The sequence below is a fragment of the Mesocricetus auratus genome, unplaced genomic scaffold, assembly GCF_017639785.1.
Source record: "Mesocricetus auratus isolate SY011 unplaced genomic scaffold, BCM_Maur_2.0 Super-Scaffold_100018, whole genome shotgun sequence".
NCBI classification, from domain to species: Eukaryota; Metazoa; Chordata; class Mammalia; order Rodentia; family Cricetidae; genus Mesocricetus; species Mesocricetus auratus.
The window spans coordinates 2,469,841-2,496,144 of NW_024429199.1; the positions used below are offsets into that span (position 1 = coordinate 2,469,841).

The 26,304-nt window shown below is 42.5% G+C and overlaps 1 protein-coding gene across 5 annotated transcripts; it reads right to left on the reverse strand.

The window, feature by feature from the left end:
• Ppil6 (peptidylprolyl isomerase like 6) lies at positions 1–26,277 on the reverse strand. 5 transcript variants are annotated; one of them, XM_040728353.1, is made up of 8 exons: positions 26,042–26,277; positions 23,721–23,816; positions 22,165–22,353; positions 18,362–18,424; positions 18,115–18,220; positions 12,001–12,057; positions 8,893–9,028; positions 1–1,831 (listed from the first exon to the last, which is right to left on the reverse strand). In XM_040728353.1, exons 1-8 carry the CDS (start codon positions 26,174–26,176, stop codon positions 1,720–1,722), a joined length of 894 nt encoding a protein of 297 aa, XP_040584287.1. In that variant the 5' UTR covers positions 26,177–26,277; the 3' UTR covers positions 1–1,719. The 5 variants fall into 5 exon arrangements, with proteins under 5 accessions (XP_040584287.1, XP_040584289.1, XP_005073292.1 ...); XM_040728355.1 differs by having other exon boundaries at positions 1–830; positions 18,115–18,262; XM_005073235.4 differs by having other exon boundaries at positions 18,115–18,262.
• Between the last annotated feature and the right edge of the window lie 27 nt (positions 26,278–26,304).

Below are 26,304 nucleotides of genomic sequence, written 5' to 3' on the forward strand. Positions count from 1 at the left end.
TGCCAGTTATACATGAATATTTATTGAATATCAAATAGGGCATCCATCTATTGGGCACTTACAGCATACCAAGCCTCTTTTTTAGGTTCTTTATATAAATTACTTACTGATATTGGACAACAGCCATGAGGATAGCAACACCTGTTTTTTACATTAGAAAACAAAGGTCCAGAGAAGTTCTTGTCTAAGTTGTACAGGTAGGAAAGGGCAGAGCCTGGTTTCCAACCCGAGTAGTCTGGCTCTAGAGCACAAGTTCTTAGCACTGTGTCATCTCTGGGTCAGTTGACAATGGGGAATGGACAGTTTTCTTTCTCCTCATCTACACTTGAGCTTTGTATTTGTGTATCTATGGCACAGCAATAAGGCAGCATGGGTAAGAAGAGGTAGAGTGAGGGTGATCTTCATGAAGTGTCACATGATGAAATGGCGTCACACACTTGCAGCAATGTTAGTTGCATATTTTGATACTGTACTATAGTTACATAGGATGGAAGTACTGTGGAAACTGGGTGAAGGGCACACAAGACTTCTCTACTGTTTTTGCAACTTCCTGTGAATCTGCAATTGTCTCAAATAATATGCCTACATTTGGCAAGCCCCCAATCAATTTATAGCCTGTCTCTTTCAGAATCGGTTTAAGGGGAGATCGTCCTTGGAAGACAAGCCCCCTTTGGAGCACGGTTGGAAAGTCAGAAGAGTGGGAGAGGCTCACGGTAGAGGTGGAAGTAGTTGAGCAGTCACCAGGAGTGTCAATGCTATGGTGACAACACCAGGGGTGCTGAAGTCAGATAATTCTGTCATCCTGTGGTTCCCAAATGACTGATGCTCAGCTGTCCAAGTAAGAAAGAACTAAATTAAGTCTTTTGTCTCCATCTTGAGATTCTCTCTCTTAGAGACTGTCACTCAGGAGGTCAGTGACAGGGCTGGTGGCCTATATTTAAAAAGCCTTCCTACAAGTGATGTAGTCTTAGGAACCTTCAGATGGAGTAGCTGATAAAACAGCTCTGCCAATGTCAGTGGGATTAACCACCACAAGGATCAACCCAAGCTCTTGATTTTCATATGGCTGGAAGGGCTCCAAGACATGTATTGTATTTACAACATCCAAATCCATGTGTCCTTCCTGTATGTTGTGCATAAGCAATGTAAACTCCACACTGAATTGTTTCTTCTATTGTGTTAGTTACTTACAAAGTTTATCATGATAGGAATGTAGTTATAAACAGCATAATTCATTTACAAATGCTTTAGACTAAACACTCAGTAGGTACATTGGTAGGTTAATAATGTTCAGGGCCACAAGTTTAAAAAAAAAAGGAATAGAACCCAGAACTCTATTTGCCTTATGTAGTAAAAATTCCAGAAAGAGGAGTTGGTGAGGTGAGGCTGACGGCTAAGCAGTTCTCTTGGTTCCCAGCCTATCTGTATTCAAGACATGATGAGGGGTGGAAACAAGATCACTGGCGTTCCAGTGACCTGTCATCCAGAGCTCTCAAATGGCCTTTCCAGTTGTAAAGAAGCCTGGGAAATTGAGTACTTTAATAGTCTCTGTAGTGGAGGCAAGAGAGTAAAAAGGGGAGTGACTGTCAGATGAACCAACCTATTGTGTCTGCTTGGCCTTTGAATCAAATGTTATCAAGCACCATTTAATTAAATATAAAAACAGCTGATCAAATGCATAGTAAGAAACCATTACAGAACATCGGGTTGCTGTGAGAATCAGGTATAAAGAATTCCACAGTCTGTAATTCTGCAAAGAAGCATCGGTCTTTCGTTCTCTGTTGGAACTAATTCTAGTTTTCTAAGAACTTCAGTTCCTTCAATTACTTGCCTGCATAGGAGGGAATTAAAATGTGGTCAGTCTTGGATTTCTACATTTAGCTTACATTCACAAATGAAGTCCTACTCAACTACAGCGAAGGCTATTACACACGAACTGCAATTGGAAATATCTGAAATGGCTTCAGGTGTGTCCACTTTGCTGCCTGCATGACCAGTTCCGCTATTTGGTCAGCGGTCCCTGCTGCCTCGAAGCGTCTCCTGCTGCAGCTTTCAGCCAGCACAGCTTCATTTGCACTGGCATCTATCCATCCTGCTGGCCATCTTCACTGCAGTCGGGAACCATCAGAAATACAAACCTGACGTCACCTCCCTGCTCTAAACCCTTCCTCACTGTCTTCTGATGAAGACTAGCACTCCTGTGGCCCGTAAAGCTGCCTGTTCTGCCTCCCACTGGCCCTCAGGGATGTCTTGCTCTGTTCCACACAGATGCCTAGCCATCTCCAGGCCTACCAGCTCCTATCTCAAGTCTTTAGTTTCTTGGGAAAGGTTTCTAGGGCTTTGTACTTAAGTCCCCCTCCCCAATAGAGGTGTTTACAGGGGTGGAATATTTTTTATATAAATTGACTTCTTTTGTGTGTGAGAGAGAGGGATGGAGAAGGAGGGAGGGTCCACGGGAGTGCAGGTGTACAGAGGTGTGCATGTATGCATGTGAGAAGACAACTTTCTCCTCTCCTTCGACCATGGGTTCCCAGTCATCAGACTTGTGTGGCAAGTGTTTTTACCCACCAAGCAACCTCACTGGCCACGAGGTCTTTTATTCATTCACTCACTGGTTCGGTTGTTCGTTCATTCATTCATTCATTCATTCATTCGTTAACTTCTGTTTCTCCCTTGAGGGCAGAGGCATACTTTCACTCAAAGCCTGACACATGCTGGGCACCTAACCGCCACCCACTGGGTACATGAATAAGCACTCAAGCCCATGCTGGTTGGGCCTCTGTAGACACTCACTGGCCATGAGCTAGAACATCAGAGGAGGGATGCTAGAAGGTAACAGTATGAAAACCGGGAAGATGGATCACTTGGTGAAATGTATGCACACAAACATGAAGACCTAGGTTAGGAACCCCAGTGTGGGTTGGTGATGGGGAGAGACAGGCAGATCCTGTGGTTCTTTGACCAGCCAGCCTAAGCCAAACAGACGAGCTCCAGGTTCAATGAGTATGGTGTCTCCTGAAGTATGGTGCATACATCACACCTAGATCTTTACAGAAGGTTGTGCTGGGATGCTGGAGATGAGCCTTGCACACAAGGCAAGCACTCCACCATCTAGGCTCTCTCCCCACTCCCGATAAGAGTTTTTTACTTATTCCCATGCTGTTGGTGTAGGTTGTCTCTCTGACTTTCTTGATGATGTCTTTTGATGCACAAGTTTTTTGTTTTGTCGACATTCCAATTTTCCTGTCGTCTTGCATTGCTCATGTCTTAGAGGTCAGATATCAGAACCATTGCTAAATCCAAGTCACCCAACTTTCTTTTTGTTAACTTTAGTTACCTGTGTGGGTATATGCACATGTGTGCGTGCGTGTGTTTGTGCAGGTGCCCTTGGAGGCCAGAGGCATTGGCCTTGAGCTAGAGTCAGGGTCTGTAGAACTCCTGTCCTCTGTAAGAACAGTACTGCCTTAACCACTGAGCTGTCTCTCCAGTCCCAATTAACAGTACCTTTTAAACTACTGATATCACCATACTTAGTGAATTTCTCATAGGAAGCATGTGGTTGGTTCTGAAACTCATTACCTATTAGCTGGATGTTTAGCTCATTTCATTAAAATTAAAACAAATACAGTGGAGAGAGGGAGAGAGAGAGAGAGAGAGAGAGAGAGAGAGAGAGAGAGAGAGAGAGAGAGAGAGAGAGAGAGAGAGAGAGAGAGACGGAGGAAGGCACCATTGACCACTGGCTTCCACATGCTTGGTCACACATTGTACATCAACACACACATGGGCACATACCTACATAAACATATACTTGTAACATTCATATACACAAAGACAAACAGAAAAACCAAACATAATGCATCAGTATACAGCTGTGGTAGTTTAAATGTAATTGGGTCCCATAATCCCATTATCCCATAATTTCATAGGGAATGCTAGTATTAGGAGGTGTGGCTTTGTTGGGGTGGGTGTGGCCTTGTTAGAGGAAGTGTGTCACTGTGGGGGCAGCCTTTGAAGTCTCCTGTGCTCAAGATACTGCCTAGTGTATCAGTTGACTTCCTGTTGCCTGCAAGATGCAGCACTCTCAGCTCCAGCACCAGTCTGTTCTCTGCCGCCATGCTCTCTACCATGATGGACTGAACCTCTGAAACTGTAAGAGTTGCCCTGGTCATCGTATCTCTTCACAGCAATAGTAACCCTAACTGAGACAATGGCAGAGAGATAGGCCTAGACACAGAGCAGTGTCTTCTGCCAGTGCTTGGGTTAAGTCAGTGGTTGGGAGGAGGTGGCCAGTTTCTAGTGCATAAACCTTAACAGGGTGTGGGCAGTGCCAACACGGACCACATGCATATCCTCTTCATCTGCTCTGGTCTCTATATTGCCAACCCAATCTGAAGCTCCAACATAGGGTACTGTTTAAATGCTCCCCCAAAGCTCATGGTGAACCACCACTGTGGTGGTATTGGGGGCTTTCAGAGGTGATTGGTTGTTGGGGATCTGCCCTGATGAATGGTCCATGGTTTTCGCAGGATTGAGTTGGTTATCTTCACATTATGACACAGTCTTGCAGGCCTTCACCAGAGGCCCAGCATCATGCTCTTAGAACACCTAGCTCCAAATAAACACTTATAAATTACTCAGACCATGGAGCTGTGATAACAAGAGGAAACGGATGAAGACAAAGGGCATCATGGGAACATGTCAGCAGAAGATTAGCACAGAACCACCTCTGTTTAGTGAGGCATAACGCCTTTTTCCAAACGGGTTTCACACATACTGAATGAGCGCTTATGTGTGCCTCGCTACTGTGATGTGTTAGGGTACAAGACATGCAAGACCCAGTCCCTGCTCTAAGTTGTTCACAGTGTGCCAAAGAGGACCAAGAAGCCATCTGCCAGGACCTAGGACCTAATCCTTAAATAGGATTTCATTGGATTGAAGGGAGACAGAAAGGGAACAAGATAAGGAAAGGCCAGAGACTGTTCTAGAGTGGTGGTATTAGGGTCTGGCTTTAGCTCAGCTACCAATCAGATTGCTTCTAAATTGCATCCAGACCTGACCTGCTTGAATATCTCTCCTCTAATTTCCCCAGGACTGTCCCATAGGTATCAATCTTAAATGCAATTTAGCTAGTCTCAGCTGATCCCTTGTAAATCCTCCTTCAATGGTCTCTCTTGGTGAATGGTACCAACCATGTATCCAGTTCTCAAACCTGGGAAGTCACTACAGAGCTGCTGGTGCGGAGGCCACTAACAACAGGTGAGTGATTAAATGTATTTAGAACCAATAAAAGACGGTTCACTAGTTCAAAGCACTTGCTCTTCCACAAAACCAGAGTTCGGTGCCCTCATTGGATGGCTCACAACCATCTCTAATTCCAGCTCCAAGGATCCCAGTGTCCTTTTCTGGCCTTGGCAGACAGACAGACAGACAGACACACACACACACACACACACCTAAAACTTTCTGGCCTTGGCAGACACATACACACACACACACACACACACACACACACAAACACACACACCTAAAACTTTCAGAAGCAGAGTAAGTACGTTTTCTTAGTTGCACTGATCACATTTTAAGTGTTCAATGGCCATGGGTGTCTGGTGGCTGCTGCTGTATAGGGCACTGGAGACTATAGATTTCCATCATTACAGAATGCTCAGTTGTAGAACACTGATCCAGACCCTGCTATGCTCATACCTTCAGCATCTTTAGTCATCAAGCTCCATGGATGTATCTTGAATATTATTGACATTTGCCCACTCCCTCCCAGCTTGCCTATCTTGCCAGTGCTGTAAACAGAACTTCATCTATACCTGTTATGACTAGACCTTCCTAACTGGACTCTATACTTTTAAATTCCTTTCCAGTTCACTCTTGACTTCTACAGAAAGCTTTCCCAATGAGCTGTTCAGTTTGCTTACATTTAAAATTCTCCTGTAGTTCCTCAGCATCTTTGGAAGAAGTCCACATGCTGAAGCCGGCATGCACCTGTGGCACAGTGGTCCTTGTCCATCCCCTTCCTCCATCCTATCTCCATTCTCCCTTGGGCTTCACACGCTAGCTAGACAAGCTGAGTTGTAGACATGCTCCTCCCATTCCTTAGGGCATTGTAAGAGTGCCGTATGCTTTAGAAAACTGATTTGATTAATCGTAATGTCCCCTTCCTCTATCTGGTTAACTTCTACTTTACTTTAGCTACCTGGTTCACGTTCTCACAGAGTCTTGCACAGTTCCATCTCACTTTAAGACCCCTTGGAAATGAAATTCTCCTATCACCATCCCCAGTGCATATTCCCCACACTTCTCCCATGTGTACCCATGGGCAGCAATCTTACAAGCTTGCATTTAAAAAAAATGTTAGTTTTGTTTTATGTGCACATTTGTCTTGCAAGGGTGTTGGATGCCCTGGAACTGGAGTTATATACAGTTGTGAGCCACTATGTGGGTGCTGGGAATTGAACCCAGGTCCTCTGGAAGAGCAGCCAGTCCTCTTAAACACCAAGCCATCTCTCCAGCCCAAAGGTTCTTTTCTTTGTTTTTTGAGACAGGGTTTCTCTGTGTAGCTCTGGATGTCCTGGAGCTCAATCTGCAGACCATGCTGACCTCAAACTCAGCCTCTTCCTGTAGAGTGCTGGGATTAAAGGTGTGCACCACCACCACAGCCACCCAGCACAAGCTTGTGTTTCTATGTCCTTTCCCTATGAGGGACACTGGACAAGGCCCTCCTGTGGATTGCTGCAGTCTGTGCGGATAAGCATTCCTAGCATCATCTAAATTCAGACACTAGAACTTGGAAAGGGGGCTAGCCTCAGATAGGAGGACACTTCTGTGTCTCCAGGCCTTGCTAATCACACATGGGTTTCCTGAAGCTGAAATGCTGGGAGATCCCAGGAAACAGCAGCTTCACCTGGGCATCTACCCCAACTACATGGGTTGTCTATTTTGCTATTACCTTTCTCCAGCTTCCTCCATGTTCTGCTGGGTCTTGTTCAGATATTCCAACCTGACTGAACTAGCATCAGAAGAGTTCAGGGATAAGCTGAAACAATAAAAGGGATATACTGCCTCCCTGAGGCCAGAGTGGGGATGGCAACAGAAGTGAGATTTTCCCAAGGACCACTCTCAACAGACATCCCTGGGAATCCGAGTTCGCTTGTATTCAAGGAATTGGAGGGTGTTGTTTTATCTCACTTCAAGCCTTCCCAGTAACCATTTGCAGTCTCTGCTTTCTGTTTGTCTCTTTGGTTTGGGTGGGGTCCTTTTGTTTGTTTGTTTCTGCCTTTCTTGGTGGGATCTAAGGTGTCTGAAGAGCAGGCCCGTGTCTTGCCACCCTCTCCCACTCTAAACATCAGTAATGCGGATGGCAGGTACCCACTAAAAATCTGAATGAATCAAGAAAATAGCAAAAATGAGGACTGAAGACAGGTGTAGAGCAGGAGAGGTGCAGAATGAGTCACTGGGCTGTGTGCCTTATGTGTCTGCAGTAGGCGGTGGTGATGCAGGCAGGCAGTTTCACAGTAGTCACATTTGTGTCTGAGAAAGCGGCTTTAATGAGTACAAGAGGTCAGCAGGGCTTTGGCAGAAGGGCTATAGATCGCCAACAAGAAGACAGAGGATATTCAAATGTTCTGAGAGGAGGTAAGGTTATCTAAAATTAATTCAAGAATGCATTTTCAGCACAAGCCTTTAATCCATGAACCGGGGAGGCAGAGGCAGGAGAATGTCTGTGAGTTTGAGGCCAGCCTGGTTTGCAGAATGAGTTCCAGGATAGCCAGGGCTACATAGTGAGATGCTGGGGTGGGGGAGGGGGGAAAGAGACAGAGACACACACACAGAGAATGCATTTTCACAAACAACAACATTTTACAGACAAAACAATCGGAATACTTTACTGGTGTGGGAGAATTTGAAAGCATCTCATAAAGCTCTGAACCTATGAATGGAAAGTCATCTAACTAAGGCTGTCTTTTCAAAGAAAATTAATTCTCCACTCTTCCCAGCCTGGCAGTATCACAGAAAGCATTAAGATAAGGGAATTATTAAGGCTGAAATGAAGAGTGATATGAAAGTCCTTTATGAGGTACAGATGCAGTAGGTGATCCTCTGGAGAGACTGACATAACGTAATAAGTATTTAAGATGTTTGACTGCATGACCCCAGGCAAGACATTATGTTCCCTTTCCTTAAAGCCTCACCAGTAACTAAGGGAGCAAGACACTGAGTGATGAAAAGTACATCCGTTACCCACTTTGGTTCACAGGCTAATTAGCTTCTTACTAGTATTCTAATAATTATTATTGAAGTCAGAGACAATCTCATAGGCATCAACTTCTCATTTCGGCAGGTAACTATATCTATATTATTAAATACTACAGTTTGATTAGTCGTAAGAATTGATAGTAATCTGAAGACTGAAGATGATAGATAAGTGGGTAGGTAGGTACATACAGATAGACAGACAGACAGAGTGACAGGTAGATACATGAATAGACAGAACCTTACCATAGCTGTGTTTAATTAATTTCTGTGTTAAAATATTATTGTATGTTATGTATGTGTGTGGTGTGCTAACCATGGCAAATGAGTTGAAGTCAGAGGACAGTTTTTATGGAGTTCAGTCTTTATGTGGGTTCCAGGAATTGAACTCAATCAACAGGATTGTGCAACAAGCACCTTTACCCTCTGAGCCACCTTGCCAGCCATAATTTCTGTATTCTATGGATAACAAATTTGTTATAAATGTTTATTGTAGATGTGTCTACATCATTTTATATTACCCAGCTCTATTTTCGGCTAATCAGACTATGTACAATAATTGTGCAAATTACTTTTGAGCAACATTTTATATGTGTGAATACTATGCAGAAAAATCTATAATGTACATACCCAAAAGCCACATATTTTTTATCCAGATAGGGAGCTGCTTGCAGTGTGATGTAGAATTGTGACGCATTGGTATGACGACCTTTGTTTACCATTCCAAGAATGCCTCTTTTATTATGAGGAACTGAAAAGTTTTCATCTGGGAAAGAATAATCAGTAGGTCACTGAAGTATCTGTACTGTTCCCAACAATTACAACATGTAAGAAGCAAAGGGAACTTGGGAATAGACTTCATAGCACTTACCGATATACTCCAAACTGTAAACATTCCCATTAGTTTGAATTATTTCCAAATATTTAAACAAACGTGTTTGAAGTTGTAAGATCTTACTAGAACTACTTGAGCATTTAGCTCCTTTGTCTTTACCATAGCTAGAAACCAGTGTCCTCAGTATATGTGTTTCTTAGAGTAAAGGACAACAGGCTTCCTCATGCTGCTTGCAGTGGACCTTCATTCAGATAACCAATGTGAGCCTTATAAAAACCTTTCTCAAGTCTTTTATGGGTCTGGCCCTCCCCCACAGCATCTTACACAGAGTTGTCACAGTTCTCATAAGCTGGAGTCATTGGTCTATACAGGTTCATGGTGTTTCCTGTTGTGTGTGTGAGTAAGGACCCTTGTCTGGTGGCTATAATCCTAGGACTCCTTTTTTTTTTTTACAGTAGACATATTTATTAAAGGAGAGAGAAGTATTCAAAGTGATGAGACACTGTCAATAAGCCACTCAGCTTTCTAAGTTGAGTCCTAATTAGGCACTTGACCATTGGGGGGGGGTTACAATGACTAGAATGTAGATTGTTAGGTTCGATACATTTAGAGGTTTATTTCCAGGTAACCTTAAACACATGTACATACTACCATCCGTGATCCTGGAGATTGAAACAAGACACAGGAGATCATAAATAAGAATTCAGGATGCAACAGTTCTGGACCGTTGACTGCCATTACCCCAAAACCTCATGTCCTCTGTCTGTTCTCTGAACCAAGATCCCCAACCTCATGGGACATGGGACACCTCCGGACATCCATAGTTTAACTTAGAATCTCCCCACCAGTGTTTTTAGAGCCCTTTTTTGTGCCTGAAATCCAGTTACATATTGATGAACATGAAGTTGAGAGATAATATCTTTGAATATGCAGTTTAGCTTAATTCAGGAATTGCGACCTGCAAATGCATTACTCTGCTAATAACCAATTCCATCAAAGATGTAAAGCCTGACACCTACAAGACAGTGGTTAGTACTGACAATATCAAAGGAGCAGAGATTGCTCTTTTGTGAAACTATCCTACTTGTCAACATAGGCTCCAAACTGAAATGCTGAAATGTAAAGCCTTTGGTTAACATCTATATGACCATACGTAAAGTGCTATGAAAGAGGAAAGATTAGGCTAAAGAGAAAAGACCTCAGGCCAAAGGTCAGGGGACTCGGATGCAAATTTCTCCTTATGCCTAAATTTCTACATCGGTAAAATTTGAGTACAGCCTCAACCTAATGATGAAGGCACCATGAGGTTTAATTTAAAACATACATAAAAGGACTGTCCTCAGGTTAACCCTACCACGCTAACCAAGACTGTGACATTCAGATTGTCCTAGGACTCCTATCACTTTAGCTGACTCAGCTGTGCTCCTAAATATTCTGAGACAGGGTTTGGTTCTCTGTGTAGCCTTGGAGGCCGGCCTATTCTACACAGTGAGATCCAGGACAGCACAATCCAGGTGTTCCTACCCACTGGGCCATCTCTCCAGCCTCTGGAATACTTTTACAAAAGGACGTTTCATCCATCCATCCATCCACCCACCTACCCATCCGTCTACCCACCCATCCTATCTACCCATCCATCTGTCCATCCATCCATCCATCCATCCATCCATCCATCCATCCATCCATCCATCCATCCATGTATCCATCTATCTAGAAAATATTTGAGACAGGATCTCACTATGTAGTTCTGGATGTCCTGGATATCACTGTGTAAAACAGGCCAGCCTCCAAATCACAGAGATCTGCCTGTTTCAGCCTCCTATGTTCTGGGATTCAAGGCGTGTACCATCACTTGTAGCTGAGATATTTCTCTTTATCTACAGATTGATATGTCTCATACAGAGAAGGGCAAATAGATGTTTAATTACCTCAGTTTTCAAGATAACAGTTAAAAAAGATTTATTTTCATTTATATAGGTAGGTGTATATGTGCATATGTATGTAAGTGACTATGCAGTCCAGAAGAGGGCATTAGGTCCCTTGGAACTGGAGTTACAGGTGGTTGTGAGGTACCTGATGTGAGTGCTGGGAACCAAACTCAGATCCTTGCTAAAAAGCAACATGCCATCTCTCCAGCCCCAAGATGATGAATTCTTTTTCTATCATTCCTCCAAAGGGAACCAGTTAGATTGTATTTTATAATACAGTATCATTATGAACTTGTAGGTTTAAAATACATGTTGGCTTCCAACTAATTGCAATTACTATTTTTTATGAAGGTCAAATTACCACATCTTTGATCAGTGAGACAGTCTCTTCAAACTGGTTCTATTGGCATTTTGCCATGATGCTTGTAATCTTTAATAGCATTTCTGCTATTTCATAGAACAATAGGAGGCTAACATACATTGGGGTTTATACTAAAGAAATAGGTAAATAAATGTGTGCACAAAGTTGCTGAGGACTGGACCAAGAGGCTGGCTGCTTGAAATGTCTCACGTAGTCCAGGTTGGCGTCAAACTCACTACACATCTGAGGATGACCTAGAACTGGGATTACAAGCATGACCCACCATATGCAGTTGTCTGGGAGATAAACCCAGGGTTTAATGCATGCTAAGCAAGGAAGCACTCCACCAACTAAATTACATCTCCAATCCTAGTTTTGTTTTGTTTTAGAATGCCACTTAGTCTTTAATCAAGTAAGGGCAAATTTCCAATATATATATATGTGTGTGTATATATATATATATATATATATATATACATATATATATGAAGTTTGAATGGTAACACCATTTTAACTTTCATTCTACTAAATATTATCACAAATCATCTCATTTGAATTCTTTTAAATTTGAATAATCAGTGACTATATGACTGACAAACTTGAAAGATACTTACCTTCAAATGTTGGTCCATAAATAGACTCCCCACCATCTCCTTTTCCCTCTATTATATCTGAGAAATGACAACAACCAGATTAGAACACAGTGATGACAAAGGGAAGAAGGTGCCTTTAAATCTGATTCTGTTTACATCTTACATCAAATCTAGAGGAAGATGCCCAACTGAATTTTTTTTGTTTTGTTTTTCGAGACAGGGTTTCTCTGTATTGTTTTGGAGGCTGTCCTGGAACTCAGTCTGTAGACCAGGCTGGCCTCGAACTCACAGAGATCCGCCTGCCTCTGCCTCCCAAGTTAAAGGCGTGCGCCACCAACGCCCAGCCCAACTGAAAATATTACTATGATCACTTCACTTTATAGAGTAATCATTTTTACTTTTACAAATTCATTGTGTTGTTATAACTTTCTGGGGGTAACAAGTTATAATGTAAAACCCTCTGAAAAATGTTATCATCATAGCCACAATTTAAAGAAGAGGCTCACACAAATAGTTTCCTTCATAGGTTATGTCATAGGTAGTTTGAATGTAACTGGCAGTATTAGGAGGTGTGGCCTTGTTGGAGTAAATGTGTCACTGTGGAGGCAGGCTTTGAAGTTTCATATATGCTCAAGCCACACGCAGTGTCTCAGACCACTTCCTGTTGCCTGCTGATCAAGATGTACCTCCTCCACTCTCAGCTCCATCTCCTTCAGCAAGTCTGCCTGCATGCTGCCATGTCCTGCCATGATGATAATGGACTAAACCTGTGAAACTGTAAGCCAATTAAACACTTTCCTTTATAAGAGTTGCCTTAGTCATAGTGTGTCTTCACAGCAATAGAAACCCTCACTAAGAAATTCCATGTTTCACTTTGCTTTTCAGGGATGTGGAAAGAGTAAACTAAGCAGATGAAACAGAAAAAACGTTTTTTGAACATGAATGCAAATGGATGCTCTAGACGTTGGGGCAGTAGCTCAATGGTAGAGTGTTTGCTGAGTTTGACCCCCAGCATCCGCATGCACAGCTGGCAGGGTGGTACATGCTGCTGATCCTGTGGGTCCTGAGCTCACTGTCCAGTCATCCAACCTAACTGACAAGCTCCAATCCCAGTGCGAGACTGGATCTCACAAAACAAGGTGAACATCTCTTGAGGAATGGTACCCAAGGCTGACCTCTGGCCTCCACACATGTGCACACAAACCTGCGTGTATCCACCATACCATCCATATACACGCAAACAAGTAGATGTTCTTTTAAAGTCTCAGATGCTCCTTCCTTTAGACACCTTAGGCTGAGAGTGTTGCTCAGAGGCAGAACACTTGTCCTGCATATACAAGACCCTGAATTTGACAACCTGTACTGTAAAAATTGTTATCCAAAATAACGTATTTAAATGATGTTTTGAAAACAAAATTCCTTTTGATATAATGAGAGGGTTTATGTTTATTTGTTTTTGGTGTTCATAGGAGATGCATACTTTGGCTTAGGCAATATTCCCACTATAAAGACTCCAGGCACAAATTATTTTATATCCACCCACACCTGAGGCAAACAGGTGTCTTCTCTGTCCCAGCCTCCCCATTGTATACTCTACTTCCTTTAGCTCTCTTATCCACCCCCTCCTCTTTACAGTGTTCAGTAAATACTGGCTGGAGGACTGAGCTATCCTATCGAAGTGTAAGCAAGCTGGAAGTACAAGTGTGCTTTTAAAAATTAGAATCTGATTCAACAGGAATCACACAGAGAAAAGTGAATGGAGCATCTACATCATGCTATTCATTGTTGATGCAAAAGACAAAACAATGCTCCCCAAACCAAGTTCTCATCTCAAAGGGGTTAAGAGATACTTTATTGTGGAGCCAGATTTGAATGTGCATGTCCCCAGGAAACATGGAGCTAGACTATCTCAGGTTTCATGTTCCAACACAGAAGTAGTTTCAAGAAATTTTATAGTAACAGAAAAAAAAGGAGTTACACATCAAGGCATTAAAAAATCATTGGTGGAAACATCAGAGAGGCAGTTACAGCAAGATGGGGGAAATTCTCTAGGCCTCAGATACTATCTGGTGACTTTCTCAGGTTTGGGGTTGGTGGAAGCTGGTGGTCTGCTAAGTTAATAAATTCTGAAAGGTTTTAATTTGTTAATCACAGGATGGTAGGTCTGACATAAGGGTGAACAAGGAAACAGCTATCTAGGGGAATAAAACTAGCCCAAGAAACAGTGTGTTCTTGTCTTCTCACTGTCTGAAACATGACCTAACACCTGCACACTTAGCCATCTGCAAATCTTATACAGGAAAGAAACTTTTAACAGATACTATAACCTACTTTCCTCAAGTGTTGTTCTAAGGAAACAGAAATAAAATGTAGCAACCTAGTCCCTAAGAGTCACCATCACTGGGCAACTGCTGTCTTCAAACTTTTATTATTTTGATTGATTGAGGTGTCTATCTGTCTTTCTGTCTGTCTCTTCTCACTGGGCAGCAGCTGTCTTCAAACTTTTTATTACTGGGATTAAATGCACTTTTACTGATATAGGAATGATATGAAAAAAGGGTAAATTATTGAATCTTCTTTAATCCAAAAAAATCCATAAATCTCAAAATATTTTACATTGTCATGCACTTTGGTTTATTGATACAAATTTAAAGTTAATTTTATTATACTGTATGTATGTTTCTACTCTTATTTGGGGGTATTGTGTTTACATAGCTCATTTAAAAATGTAAGGTATAATTAAGAAATACAGATTAATAGTCATCTATAATAGTCAAACTTTATAGTCATGTTAGGTATGTTCTCAAGGTCATACACAGATATATTTAGATAGATGGTCTTCAAACACTTCAAAGACCTATAGAATATGGCATTTAATATGTTTAATAACATAAGGCTTTTCATGACAGTGAGACATATCTGCTCCTGACAGCACCAATTTACTTCAAAAGAAAATTATGGGCATTGAAGAACCTCCACATGGAATTTGTTTTCTTTATGGCAAAAGCTATCCATTTGGGCAAAGAAACTGTCCTTACCTCAATTGCTGACAGTATACTGTCCAAACTGGACCAGCAGGACATAAAAGAGAATGACTGTCAAACTTTCCCAAAATTTCCTGCTTCTCAGAAAATGTCTGTCAGATATGCTAGGCTTGTAGGTCAAAGTTGGATGCCCAAATGCTGCAGAAGAACTTTGGGTGACTGTCCAGGCAGCTGGATGTCCCTCCCTGTCATTAGGTAACATTTCAACCTTCTGGGATCTTTGATAGAGTTGAAAACTAAATATTAATGAAGTTTTCCTTAGTTATGATAAAAAGGTAAATTAGGTATAAAGCTTTAGACTCATAATGATAAGATAAATAGCTGGGCATTGGTGGCACACACCTTTAATCCCAGCACTTGGGAGGCAGAGACAGAGGCAGGTGGATCTCTGTGAGTTCGAGGCCAACCTGGTCTACAGAGCAAGTTCCAGGACAGCTTCCAAAACAATACAGAGAAACCCTGTCTCAAAAAAAAAAACAACAAAAAGGTAAGATAAATAATAGAGTATTTTTTTCCAGATTTGTCAAATAAAAATGGACTGAATATTGTAACTGTAATTCTTAATAACTATTTTTGTTATATATAGTTTTACTATGTTACAGTTAAAACCTTCCTTTTAATTAGACAAAAAAGGGGAAAGTGCTGTGGAACAAACTTCATACACTGTAAATATGTATTACTCTCATTGGTTAATAAAAATCTGACTGGCCAATAGATGGGCAGGTAAGAGGTTAGGTGGGAGAGCCAAACAGAAAGGACACTGGGAAGAAGGAAGGTGGAGTCTGGGGAGTTGGGAGAGATGCAAAAAGAAGCAAGATGAACGTGTTGAAAGAAGGTACCACCTTGTGGCAGAGGGTAAATAAGAAATATGGGTTAATTTAAAATTCAAGAGCTAGCTAGTAACAAGCCTGAGCTATTGGCCAAGCGTTTATAATTAATAATAAGTCTCTGAGTGGTTATTTGGGAGTGACTACTGAGACACAGAGAAACTCTGCCTACATCTGTGTGTGTCTGTGTGTGTTTCAGTGCAAGAGTGCCTTATTGCACAGTTCTAGCCTCCCACTATGTGGATCTCAGGGATGGAATGTGGCCATCAGGCTTGGCATCAAGAGTCTTCATCTGCTGAGTCAGCTCACCAAATCAACATGGTCTCTCTTGACAATTGTTTATATTTCTCAGGACTGGAGTCACAGGCAGCTGGGATCTGAACCCAGGCCCTCTGAAAGAGCAGTGTGTGCCTTTAAATACTGAGCCACTTCTTCAGCCAGTTTATAGTTCCTGAGTATTGTTTATACTAACAAAAATTGAAAACAAGATGTTCACGAATGGGAATCACACTGAATTAGCAATATTATAAAAAAAGAAACTAGAAAGATTAAAAAGTATTTACACACTTACTGGCATAAAAGATAAATATCACATATTGACAGGAAGAATAATGATGTTAGATAATATTTGTGACATGACCCCATTTTGGAAAGATTGAAGGGAAAAAAAAAGCTTAAGATGCTTACAATAAATCTGTATTTCTTGTTCACCAACCCAATAATGTTCCAGCTCATACCAAAAAAGCTCAACATCAATTTCAGCTTATAGGTGTCATTAAGTTCAAGTAAATCTTTAAGTTGCTGCTCAACTGCTCCCCATGGGATATCTTCTGAAAGGCCTCCCAATGCGAACTGTGCAGGTGCTTACTCTTTGTAAAGCCACAGAACTTCCCGAGAAACAAGGTAAAAATAGAGTCCAAACCCTTAGTTAGTTGCAGCAATGTGGCATCTTTTGCAAGGAATCAATTGTTTCTCTTTTGTTCTATTTTCAGTTGTGAGCCTCCCTTTCAAAAGCTGGGACATCACTCAGACTAACTTCTGATCCAATGTTCCATTTTCTTTGCTTTTCTTTCTCCTTTCTCTTTCCTTTCCTTTCCTTTCTTTCCTTTTTCTCTTCTCCTTTCTTCTTTTTTTCTTTGTTGTTGTTGCTGTTGTAATTTGAGATAGGATCTTTCTATATAGTTCTGGCACAGAAATCTGCCTGCCTCTGCCTTCCAAGTGCTGGGATTAAAGGCATGCCCAGCCTTATTCCATTTTCAAATTCTTATCCTTAGCATGCTTCTAGGTATTTTTATGTTCTTAGTTGAACTTTTAGAAGTACTCTTTGATTTTAAAGCCAGGTGGTGGTGACACACGCCTTTAATCCCAGCACTCGGGAGGCAGAGGCAGGCGGATCTCTGTGAGTTCGAGGCCAGGCTGGACCGACAGCCTCCAAAACAATACAGAGAAACCCTGTCTCGTAAAACCAAAAAAAAAAAAAAAAAAAAAGAAGTACTCTTTGATTTTAAAAAATGTCATCTCACTCTCACTTTTTAATTTGCAATGTTCCTGGAAGTAGAACTTAAATCAGGGATGTTAATGAGTCACTTAACTATATAAAACATCCTTTAGGTTATACATCTGTTATTATCAATATCTAATTGGGCTGGAGATGGCTCAGTGAAGGGTTTGCTATGCAAGCTTAAGTACCTGAGTTGAATTCCAGAACTCACCTAAAAGAAGCCAGAGCAACATCTTGGTGTAGCTTATGCCTTTAATCCCAGCACTCAGGAGGCAGATGCAGGCAGATCTCTGAGTTTAAGGCCAGCCTGGTCTATAGAGTGAGTTCCAGGATAGTCAGGGCTACACAGAGGGATTTCTTGAAGATATAAAACAACAACAAAAGAATGGACACTCAGTTTGTTTAGCAGGTTTGAAGGCTTTCTCTCCAGAACCCCAGCTTTTCTTGCCCGAAGGGCAAACTCCTTTTCATCCCTAAAATCCAAGGTTGCTGGCCAGTAAGAAATTCTGTCTCAAAGACCATGATGTTGGCAGAGCCTGGATGACACTTGAGGTTTGACCTCACGCACAGCTACATACACTATGCCCCGCCTCCAACACACAAAGACTATCCAAGGCCATGTGTGGTAGTGTGCACCTTTAATCCCAGCACTCAGATCTCTGTGAATTGGAGGCCAACCCTAATTCTTTGTGACTCTATAAAGGTAAAGGAATAGACGTTAGGGTACTCTGTTTTGATGTCATATTTAAAGTTTACAGCTCACCTCCTCCTTGTATCCAACCATTCTGGACTACTCGGTGAAAAATTGAATCTTTGTAATGGAGCTTTATGCCTCTCTCAGAAAACCCTGCTGTTCCTGTGCACAAGACCTGAAAATTTTTACATGTTTTGGGACATGTATCACAATATAGCTACAAAATAAAGATGAAAGGTTTCAAAGGTTACTCAGTATTTTATCAATTATAAACTCCTCAAAACTTACTTGAAAAAAAAACCCAAAATTCTCTTACCTCAAAAATCAGTCTTCCAATTGGAGAAAGATCAATACAAATGTCCAAGTACACAAAATCATGCTATCAAAATTATCGAGAAAAAATGCAGGTCAATGTTTTGTAAGCTTTAGAAATGTTAAAAAAACAACAACAAAACATTCTTTTCAGTGATAATATTTTAACCACAATATGAACAGACAGATATCAGCAAATACAACCTAAGCCATAATACCCATAGATAACAGTAAAATTAATGGCCTAAAGGAACTTTTAAGTTTATTTTACCAAGTCTTTATAACTTATGTTACACAATGGTTTATAGACTTCCCAGTAGTGAGTCCTTGAACAATGTTAACTTATTGTGCAGGACTGAGAGTAAATGACCTAGAACTTCACAAATTTCAGGGCTCAGTGTGGAAAGGAACAAAGGACCATTCCCTTGGGGACAGAAACAGCCAGGGATTTTTCACTACTCTGCTTTTCTGAGTAGGTTTGGTAAAAGAGCCAAGTGAGTGTTAAGCTGGTGACTGTGTGACCAGGATTTCAGAGACAGCGGAGGCTGCACAGAGCCAAGCCACAGTCCTTCTAACTGGGAAAATATGGCCGCTGTTCCCACTATAGTTTTGGCACCAAGGGCCTGGAAGAGGAGGGGGAGGGTGCTCCCCATTTATCTTCCCTCACCCCCTCCAGTGCAATAGTCCTTCCATGTCACTTGGTGTACCTCCCTGTAGAGATGACTGGTTTGAGGCTTTGCATACTCATAGAAAAGGTCATCCACAGTTGGGCACAATCCCAACACTTACGAAGCTAAGACACTCAGATTGCTGTGAGTCCAAGGCCAGACTAGGCAGGCTACTAAGATCTTGTCTCAAAACAAGAGAAAACAGAAAGGCATCCAAAATGAATATGATAGTCTTCATCCTGTTAGCTCTTAGAGACAGCTGTACATCTAATGGGGTGTGTTTCAGATCTTGAACACCACTGTCCAAGACACAGAATATAGAATGCCAACTTAATGAATGCAGTGTGTAATTTGCCCTCCCTTCTTTCTCAAAAAAAAAATAGAAAACACATAGTAGTTCTCTAATAGGTTGTACTGTTTTATGTCACTCTTAAAATTTTAAGTTTTTTTTAGATAAAAGACTGAAATAATTCTTGTAGCTATCTGGCATCTAGGGAGGAAGTATTGCAAGCATACTAAGTATAACTAAAATATTCTGTTGTCTTTTCAGACAGTGTCTCACTGTCCAACCCAGGTTGGCCTGTAACTCATTACATAGTCATAGGCCAAGCTGACTTTGAACTCCTAGAAATCTTCCTGTCTCAGCCTCCTGAGAGCTTGGCTTACAGGCAATAATACAGGAGTACCATGTGCTAGCTAACTATAATTAATTTGTTTGAGCCTCTCACCTACTGTACAAGTTCTAAACTATAAAAAAATTCTATGGCTAAAGAACTGGAGGCTTGTTGGGTGGTGGTGGTGCACACCTTTAATCCCAGTACTTGGGAGGCAGAGGCAGGTGGATTTCTGTGAGTTCTTGGTCAGCTTGGTCTAGAGTGTGAGTTCCAAGACAGTTAGGGCTGCTATGAAGAGAAACCCTGTCTCAAAAAACCAAAATAACCAGCCAAACAAAAAAGAACAGGCATAATGTAATAACCCTCACAGGCTTAGGAGGGACAAGAGGCTACGTTAGAGACTGCGGTTGACTGGGGAAATGAATTAAAGTCTATTTGGGCATAATTAACCTCTCTGTACATCAATCGATATCTTTGTAGCCCTGTCAGGAGCAGATAATTCTGGATGTGCATGGTGGAACATACTTCTAATCTCAGCTGTAGAGAGGCAGGGAGATCCCTAGTTTTTGGCTAGCCTGGGATACATATAGTCCCTACTTCAAAATAACAACTGAAAGGAAAAAACAAAGAATTCTGAAAATGCTCAGGATGAGAGACAAAAGAATGTGACTCAAAGTAACATCCAGTCACCAGGAGCCAAACACACAAACATACTTGTCTAGCAGGACATTCCAACCTGGAAATAAACAAGATCCTTGGCTTGGCTCAGCAAAAGAAATCTACCCTCTGTAAAAATACTTAGTCTTTTATCAGGAATCTAGGTCCTCCATTTTCAGTGTCACCCTTTAATTCATGCTTTCATTATTCCTAGTATATGTCACCACAGCGCTTTCTAAACACCTACCCTGCCATCAGCTTGCTCTGGCTCAGCTCCAACCACCACACCCAAAAGCAAAGAGGATTATGTCGTAGTCTACAAAAAGTTCTGCTGGACTGTTTCCTTCTGGACAAAGTCTCTACACTTCAGGATAGACAGCAAATCATCGGTTTTCTTTAGGATTTGCTGAATTCTCCCATCCTACTTAACACTTGACCATTCTTCCTGTCTGGGCAATATCCCATTGGGTTTCACAAGCATTGCTAGGGCATATAGGGGCCAGATTCTCCCTCCTCCCACATATGGCCTAGATTTGCTGGGCAAGTGCTCCCGGGGCCCTGGGGCTCAGGAAGTGCTGTAAAGACATGATTCATGTTGGGAAGCTATTTTCCATGATGATAGTGGCAGCATGAGCCTAGGGCTAGTGGTTGATGAACTTGGCGTGCCATGCTGGCATGACTCTGGTCATTTCCCTGGTGTGTGGCCTCCCTTGTTCCTACCCAGTTTCTAAAGCTCCTTCTCTTATACCATGTCTGTCTGCATGTCACCATGTCCCACCATGATGATAATGGACTAGACCTCTGAAACTGTAAGTCATCCCTAATTAAATGTTTGCCTTTTTAAGAGTTCCTTTAGTCATGGTGTCTCTCCACAGCAATAGAAACCCTAAGACAGTCCTCATCCTGTAGATCAGTTTACTCAGGACTGATGGTTAAGCTTAGTTCATCTTTTCAGACTTTTAATCTCAACACAGTTGCTCTCACTGAGGTGTTAGAGAATATTAAAGTATTTCAGCGCCAGGGCTGGAAACTAGGCTCAGATGCTAACCACACTTGATACTCTTCCAGAGGACACAAGAGTTTAGTTCTCAGCACCCACATCAAGGGGCTCACAAATGCTTTTAACTTTAGCTCAGGAGAATTGAACACCCTCTTCTAGCCTCTGAGGGTGTCTGTACACACGTGGCATATATGGCCAGTGAGATGGCTCAGCAGGTAAAGCCCTTACTTACTAACAAGCCTGATGGCCCAAGTTCAATCACCAGAACCCACATAACAGTGAAGGAGAGAAACAACTCCAAGCCTGCTGTGGCACACATGCCCTCCCCATTAATAACAGTCACCAGTCCCTGCTTTGCTGTGAGACAGGGGCTTGCTACATTGTCCAGAGTGGCCTTAGAATTAAGGGTGCAAATGATCTTCCTGCCTCACTGTCCTGAGAAGCTGAGGCTATGGGTGCATATCAAAGGGTGTTCACGTTCTACTAGGAGTAATTCATGCACACACGTCTCAGGGGAGGCCTCACACGATCTGCTGTGTTAGCCATCTACATTACCACACTGCCCGGCCAAGTGGTCTTAATAAGGCCACTGGGGCTTACATCTTAATCTCCTGGTGTATCTGCTTTGTGAGTGTATCAACAATGAATGCTGAAGTAATACAAATGATAAAACGTTCTATTAGAAATCTATGTAACTGCCGGGCGGTGGTGGCGCACGCCTTTAATCCCAGCACTCGGGAGGCAGAGGCAGGCGGATCTCTGTGAGTTCGAGGCCGGGACGGACCGATAGCCTCCGAAACAATACAGAGAAACCCTGTCTCGTAAAAACCAAAAAAAAAAAAAAAAAAAAGAAATCTATGTAACTTGCCTTGGTGTCTTTTAAGAACTTGGTGGCATAATCCAAAGTAAGCGCCTCATACAGTGCAGAGGGCCGAACGTCAACCACATCCCACACCTTCTGGGCCCACTTCTTCAGGTCAAATGCGTTACCCAGGAGCTGACCGTTAATAAAACACATCACATAGGAGGAATATACCCAGGTCTCACCCTTCAGTTCCTACAGAGAAATGGGGGGTTGGGTGGGGATGACAGGAAAATAAAAACACCAATGCTAAAACCACAAACCAGATCTTATGATTAACTGTACAGCCTGATTTGCCAACTACAGGATTAAATCTTTTAAAATGTGTTTTTTAAAACCATCTTTCAGAATTCTGCTGTCAAAAAGAATTTAACATTTTGAGACTCAACAGAATGACGAACAGAGAACAACTTAGAAAGCAATCTTTTAAACGTTTATAATCATAGGCAGATGAAACTTGGTAATAATAATAGCTACACAGTTCACTTGTCCCATTAATCTGTGAGCTCAATGCAATCTCTGTCCCCATTTATGAAGCACATTTTACTGTGTGCATTCTTGGAAGAGGGTCTGAGAGAGGTATGCTTTTCAATGCAAAGAACTGAGGTGTGTGCGTGCACTCGTGTGTGCAAGAAAGACATGCAGCCCAGGCATGAGACAGTGATTATTCTGATAGAAAACATCTTTGGGACTGGCTCCTGAGGGCCAACAGGAGTATCCATACATGGTCAGGAACAAAAGAAAACTCACCTTCCCCAATACTTTTACTTTTTTATTTCTTTTGTTTTTTGAGACAGGGTTTCTCTGCATATCTTTGGCTGTCCTGGAACTTGCTTTGTAGACCAGGATACCCTTGAACTCAGAGATCTGCCTGCCTCTGTCTCCCGAGTGCTGGATTAAAGGGGTGCACCACCACTGCCCATTATCCCCAATACTTCTAACCTAAGCTACTTAAAATGAAGTATATTAGTGCTTTCATTCATGCAATACTGTCATCAACTTCCTAAATATCCCGTGTGACCTGAGCAATATCGACCCCTAAGAAGATACGGCATGATGTTTTCTGGTACCAGCCCTGGCAAACCATGAGTGACTTGGTTTTAGTAGAATCTTATTTGTGAGCCCATACGATTGTCTGACTGGGGGATGGGACCTGATGGAGCATCTGCATTTCTAGTGGTACCCAGGGAAGTATTGGTTCTGTAACCAGAATATTGTAGTGCATGCTGCCTGTTACCCCAAGCCCCAGTGAGCAAGGGAACAAGAATTGAATCTTTAAGCTTTATTCAGGTAATTAACCATTTGAAAGCCAGGATCAGCGCCTCAAGTCTGCCTCCCTTTGTCGTCTTCAGTTAATACATCTTACAAGAACAAAGGCTGTCACTCCAAGGCTTCTGGTCAGCTCTGACTCTGAGATTCATGGTATTGGTTAAAATAACTTAGAGAAAGTTCATAATTAAGAGAAATAATTATACTGGAGTTTGTCAGTTTTTTCAAAACTGCACAAATAATTCACACAGAAGTGAACTTGTCACTATCCCCCATGCTGACATATCCCTTACCCTCTTTTTCTCCTGTAGATACTGATCCCAAGCAAATTCTTGAAGAGGAATTATCACAGGATCTTCAAATCTGGATGGGTAATTGCTTTTCAGAGTCTAGGTTGCAAGATAGAATAGTTTAAGCTCTCATTTATGTATTTATGTATTATCATCTCGGGGGCAGGGCACATAATTGTGTATGCCCGTGGGCACCAGGCAGGGCACATAGCCTTATATACACACATGGGCACCAGGCGGGGCACATAGCCTTATATACACACATGGGCACCAGGCGGGGCACATAGCCTTATATACACACATGGGCACCAGGCGGGGCACATAGCCTTATATACACACATGGGCACCAGGCGGGGCACATAGCCTTGTATGCACACATGGGCACCAGGCAGGGCACATAGCCGTGCATGCACACGTGGGGACCAGAGGTCTTCCCTTCTCCTCTCCAGCTTACTTGCTGAGACAGGTCTTTGTTTAAACTTGGAGCTGTTCAGCTATACTGGCTGGCTTAGGGCTACAGGAGCAGTCCACTGAGCTTGGCCTTCACACAGGGACCAGGACTCGAAACACAGGTTCTCATGCCTTCCCAACAAACACTCCACTTCCTGAGCATCACCTCAACCCCTAAGATCTCTTAGGAAAGTCAAAATCATTTCTCTACATCTTTTTTTCCTTTTTCAAAACAGGGTTTCTCTGTGTAGCTTCGGAGCCTGTCCTAGAACTCGCTCTGTAGACCAGGCTGGCCTGGAACTCACAGAGATTCGCCTGCCTCTGCCTCCCGAATGTTGAGATTAAAGGCGTGTGCCACCACCATTTGGTCATTTGTCTAGATTTTTGTGGACCCTTCAGACAGTTTCACACAACACACACAGGCCATGCTGCCTGATTGAGATGCCCTGGCCTGTTCTCAGAGGCTCCGCCAAGACATTCTGCCCTTCCCTTTAGCAAACAAGATCTAGAGGGCAAAGGTATGTCTTAGTCTTCCAATATCGCTACCACATCTGATGTATAGTAGGCTACCTACACATAACTCAATAAATGAGTTTATACCAATGGTTTAAGGATCTTTTATGTTCTTTTAGAACTACTTTCCCCTAAATTAAATTGCTTAGCCTCAGTAGCAAAAAAAAATATAAATATTATTGTCTTAATTTATTGATGTAAGGAAAATGACCAAAAGGACAACTGTTGTGGTTATGCCATTCAAGAAAAGGAGAAGCAAATGCTAAATAAGTTTCACCTTCTAGATAAGTTTTAGTATTGAGTGTGCTTTAGCGAAACATTTTTCGCTAAACTCTTAAACTGTGTGTGTCGGGGTTGATTAAGTTGGGTAAGTTCATATGGATGCTCAAGGAGACCAGAAGAGGCTGTTGGGTTTCTTGGAGCTGGGGTTAGTTATAAGTGATTGTAAGCTGGCAGACGGGGGCTGGTAACTAAATCTCTACTGCTACGGATGATGCTTGGAGGCCCTGTTGTGGTCTGGAAACGCTCAGGCCTGGAATGCTCCATTAGGCATGACCGTTTCAAGAGGGAGGAAGCCTGAGTATATCATACTCGGACATGGTGCAAGATGTCAACAGCAACCCAAACAACAGAATTATTTCTCAGTTCCACAGTCGGTGTTCAGCCCATTACTCTGTGGATGCCGGAGCAGGCAACAGGCAGAGTTTCTGAAGGTGAATTCGACTTGGCTGCCCTTGCACCATCTGGGCAATCTGGAAAAACAAGCACAATCGGCAGGTGGCAGGGGCTGAGCTGTGTTTCACTATCGTCTTCCCACGTTTCTCCTGCTCTCAGGTTGCAGATGGGCTGCGGCATGACTGGCCTGGCTAGATTTGTTTGGTTTTTCAAGTGTTTTACATCATTCTGCGTATTTACAAAGACATAGATGGATTCTTCACAGCACGTCTGGGTCATCTTAATAATCTGATAAGTATCTGGTTCTGTTAGAACGCAGAAACACCTACAGAAACTATAAAGGAAAGAAGCTTCCAGAATGAAATTACCAAAAATCACAAGGAATTGCTTTTTTTTTAATCAGCTAGTTATGCGGTAATACTTTTCCGTAACCTTGAGTTTTGTAAATCCGTATTTGATTCAAAACCACGTGGACTAGCATCTCGACTCATAGGTGCGCGGAAATTACCACACACACACACCCACGCACTGTTCGAGGCGATTGCTTGTCTTTTTCCGGGTCGCCTTTCCTCGCGACCTGCATTTGTCCTCCCAACACCCACCCAGGCGGAGGGTAGAACGTGGACCCCGCCAGCGCTGGCGGGACCGAGGCAGGGGATTCGTAGAGTCTGGGGAGGAGGGGTTACCTCAGCGATGGTCTTTGACACCTGAAAGCTGGAGCTTTTGAAGAGCCCCACCACCTTCACCTGCAGCGGCTTCTCCGGCAGCAACAGCGTACGGCAAGCTGGGGATTTAGGCCGGCACGGCTGCTGAGTGGCCATGGCAGCGCTAGCGGACCGCCCGGAGCACAAACACTGAGAATCGCCACGGCAACCGCGTGGCTCCGCCCCCAACGCCCGCAAGAGGCGGGGACTGGGCGGCCGGGGGGCGGGGCTTCGTATCAACTTTG

Bases quoted from the DNA above. Each gene is read 5' to 3' on its own strand.
- Ppil6 (XM_005073235.4), bottom strand. From the start codon at position 26,176: ATGGCCACTCAGCAGCCGTGCCGGCCTAAATCCCCAGCTTGCCGTACG. The intron at 18,263-18,361 runs GTAAGAGAATTT...TTTATTTTGTAG, and splicing joins TTGGAAGACTGATTTTTGAG to CTATATTGTGATACATGTCC. The intron at 9,029-12,000 runs GTAAGTATCTTT...ATTCTTTCCCAG, and splicing joins TTATGGACCAACATTTGAAG to ATGAAAACTTTTCAGTTCCT.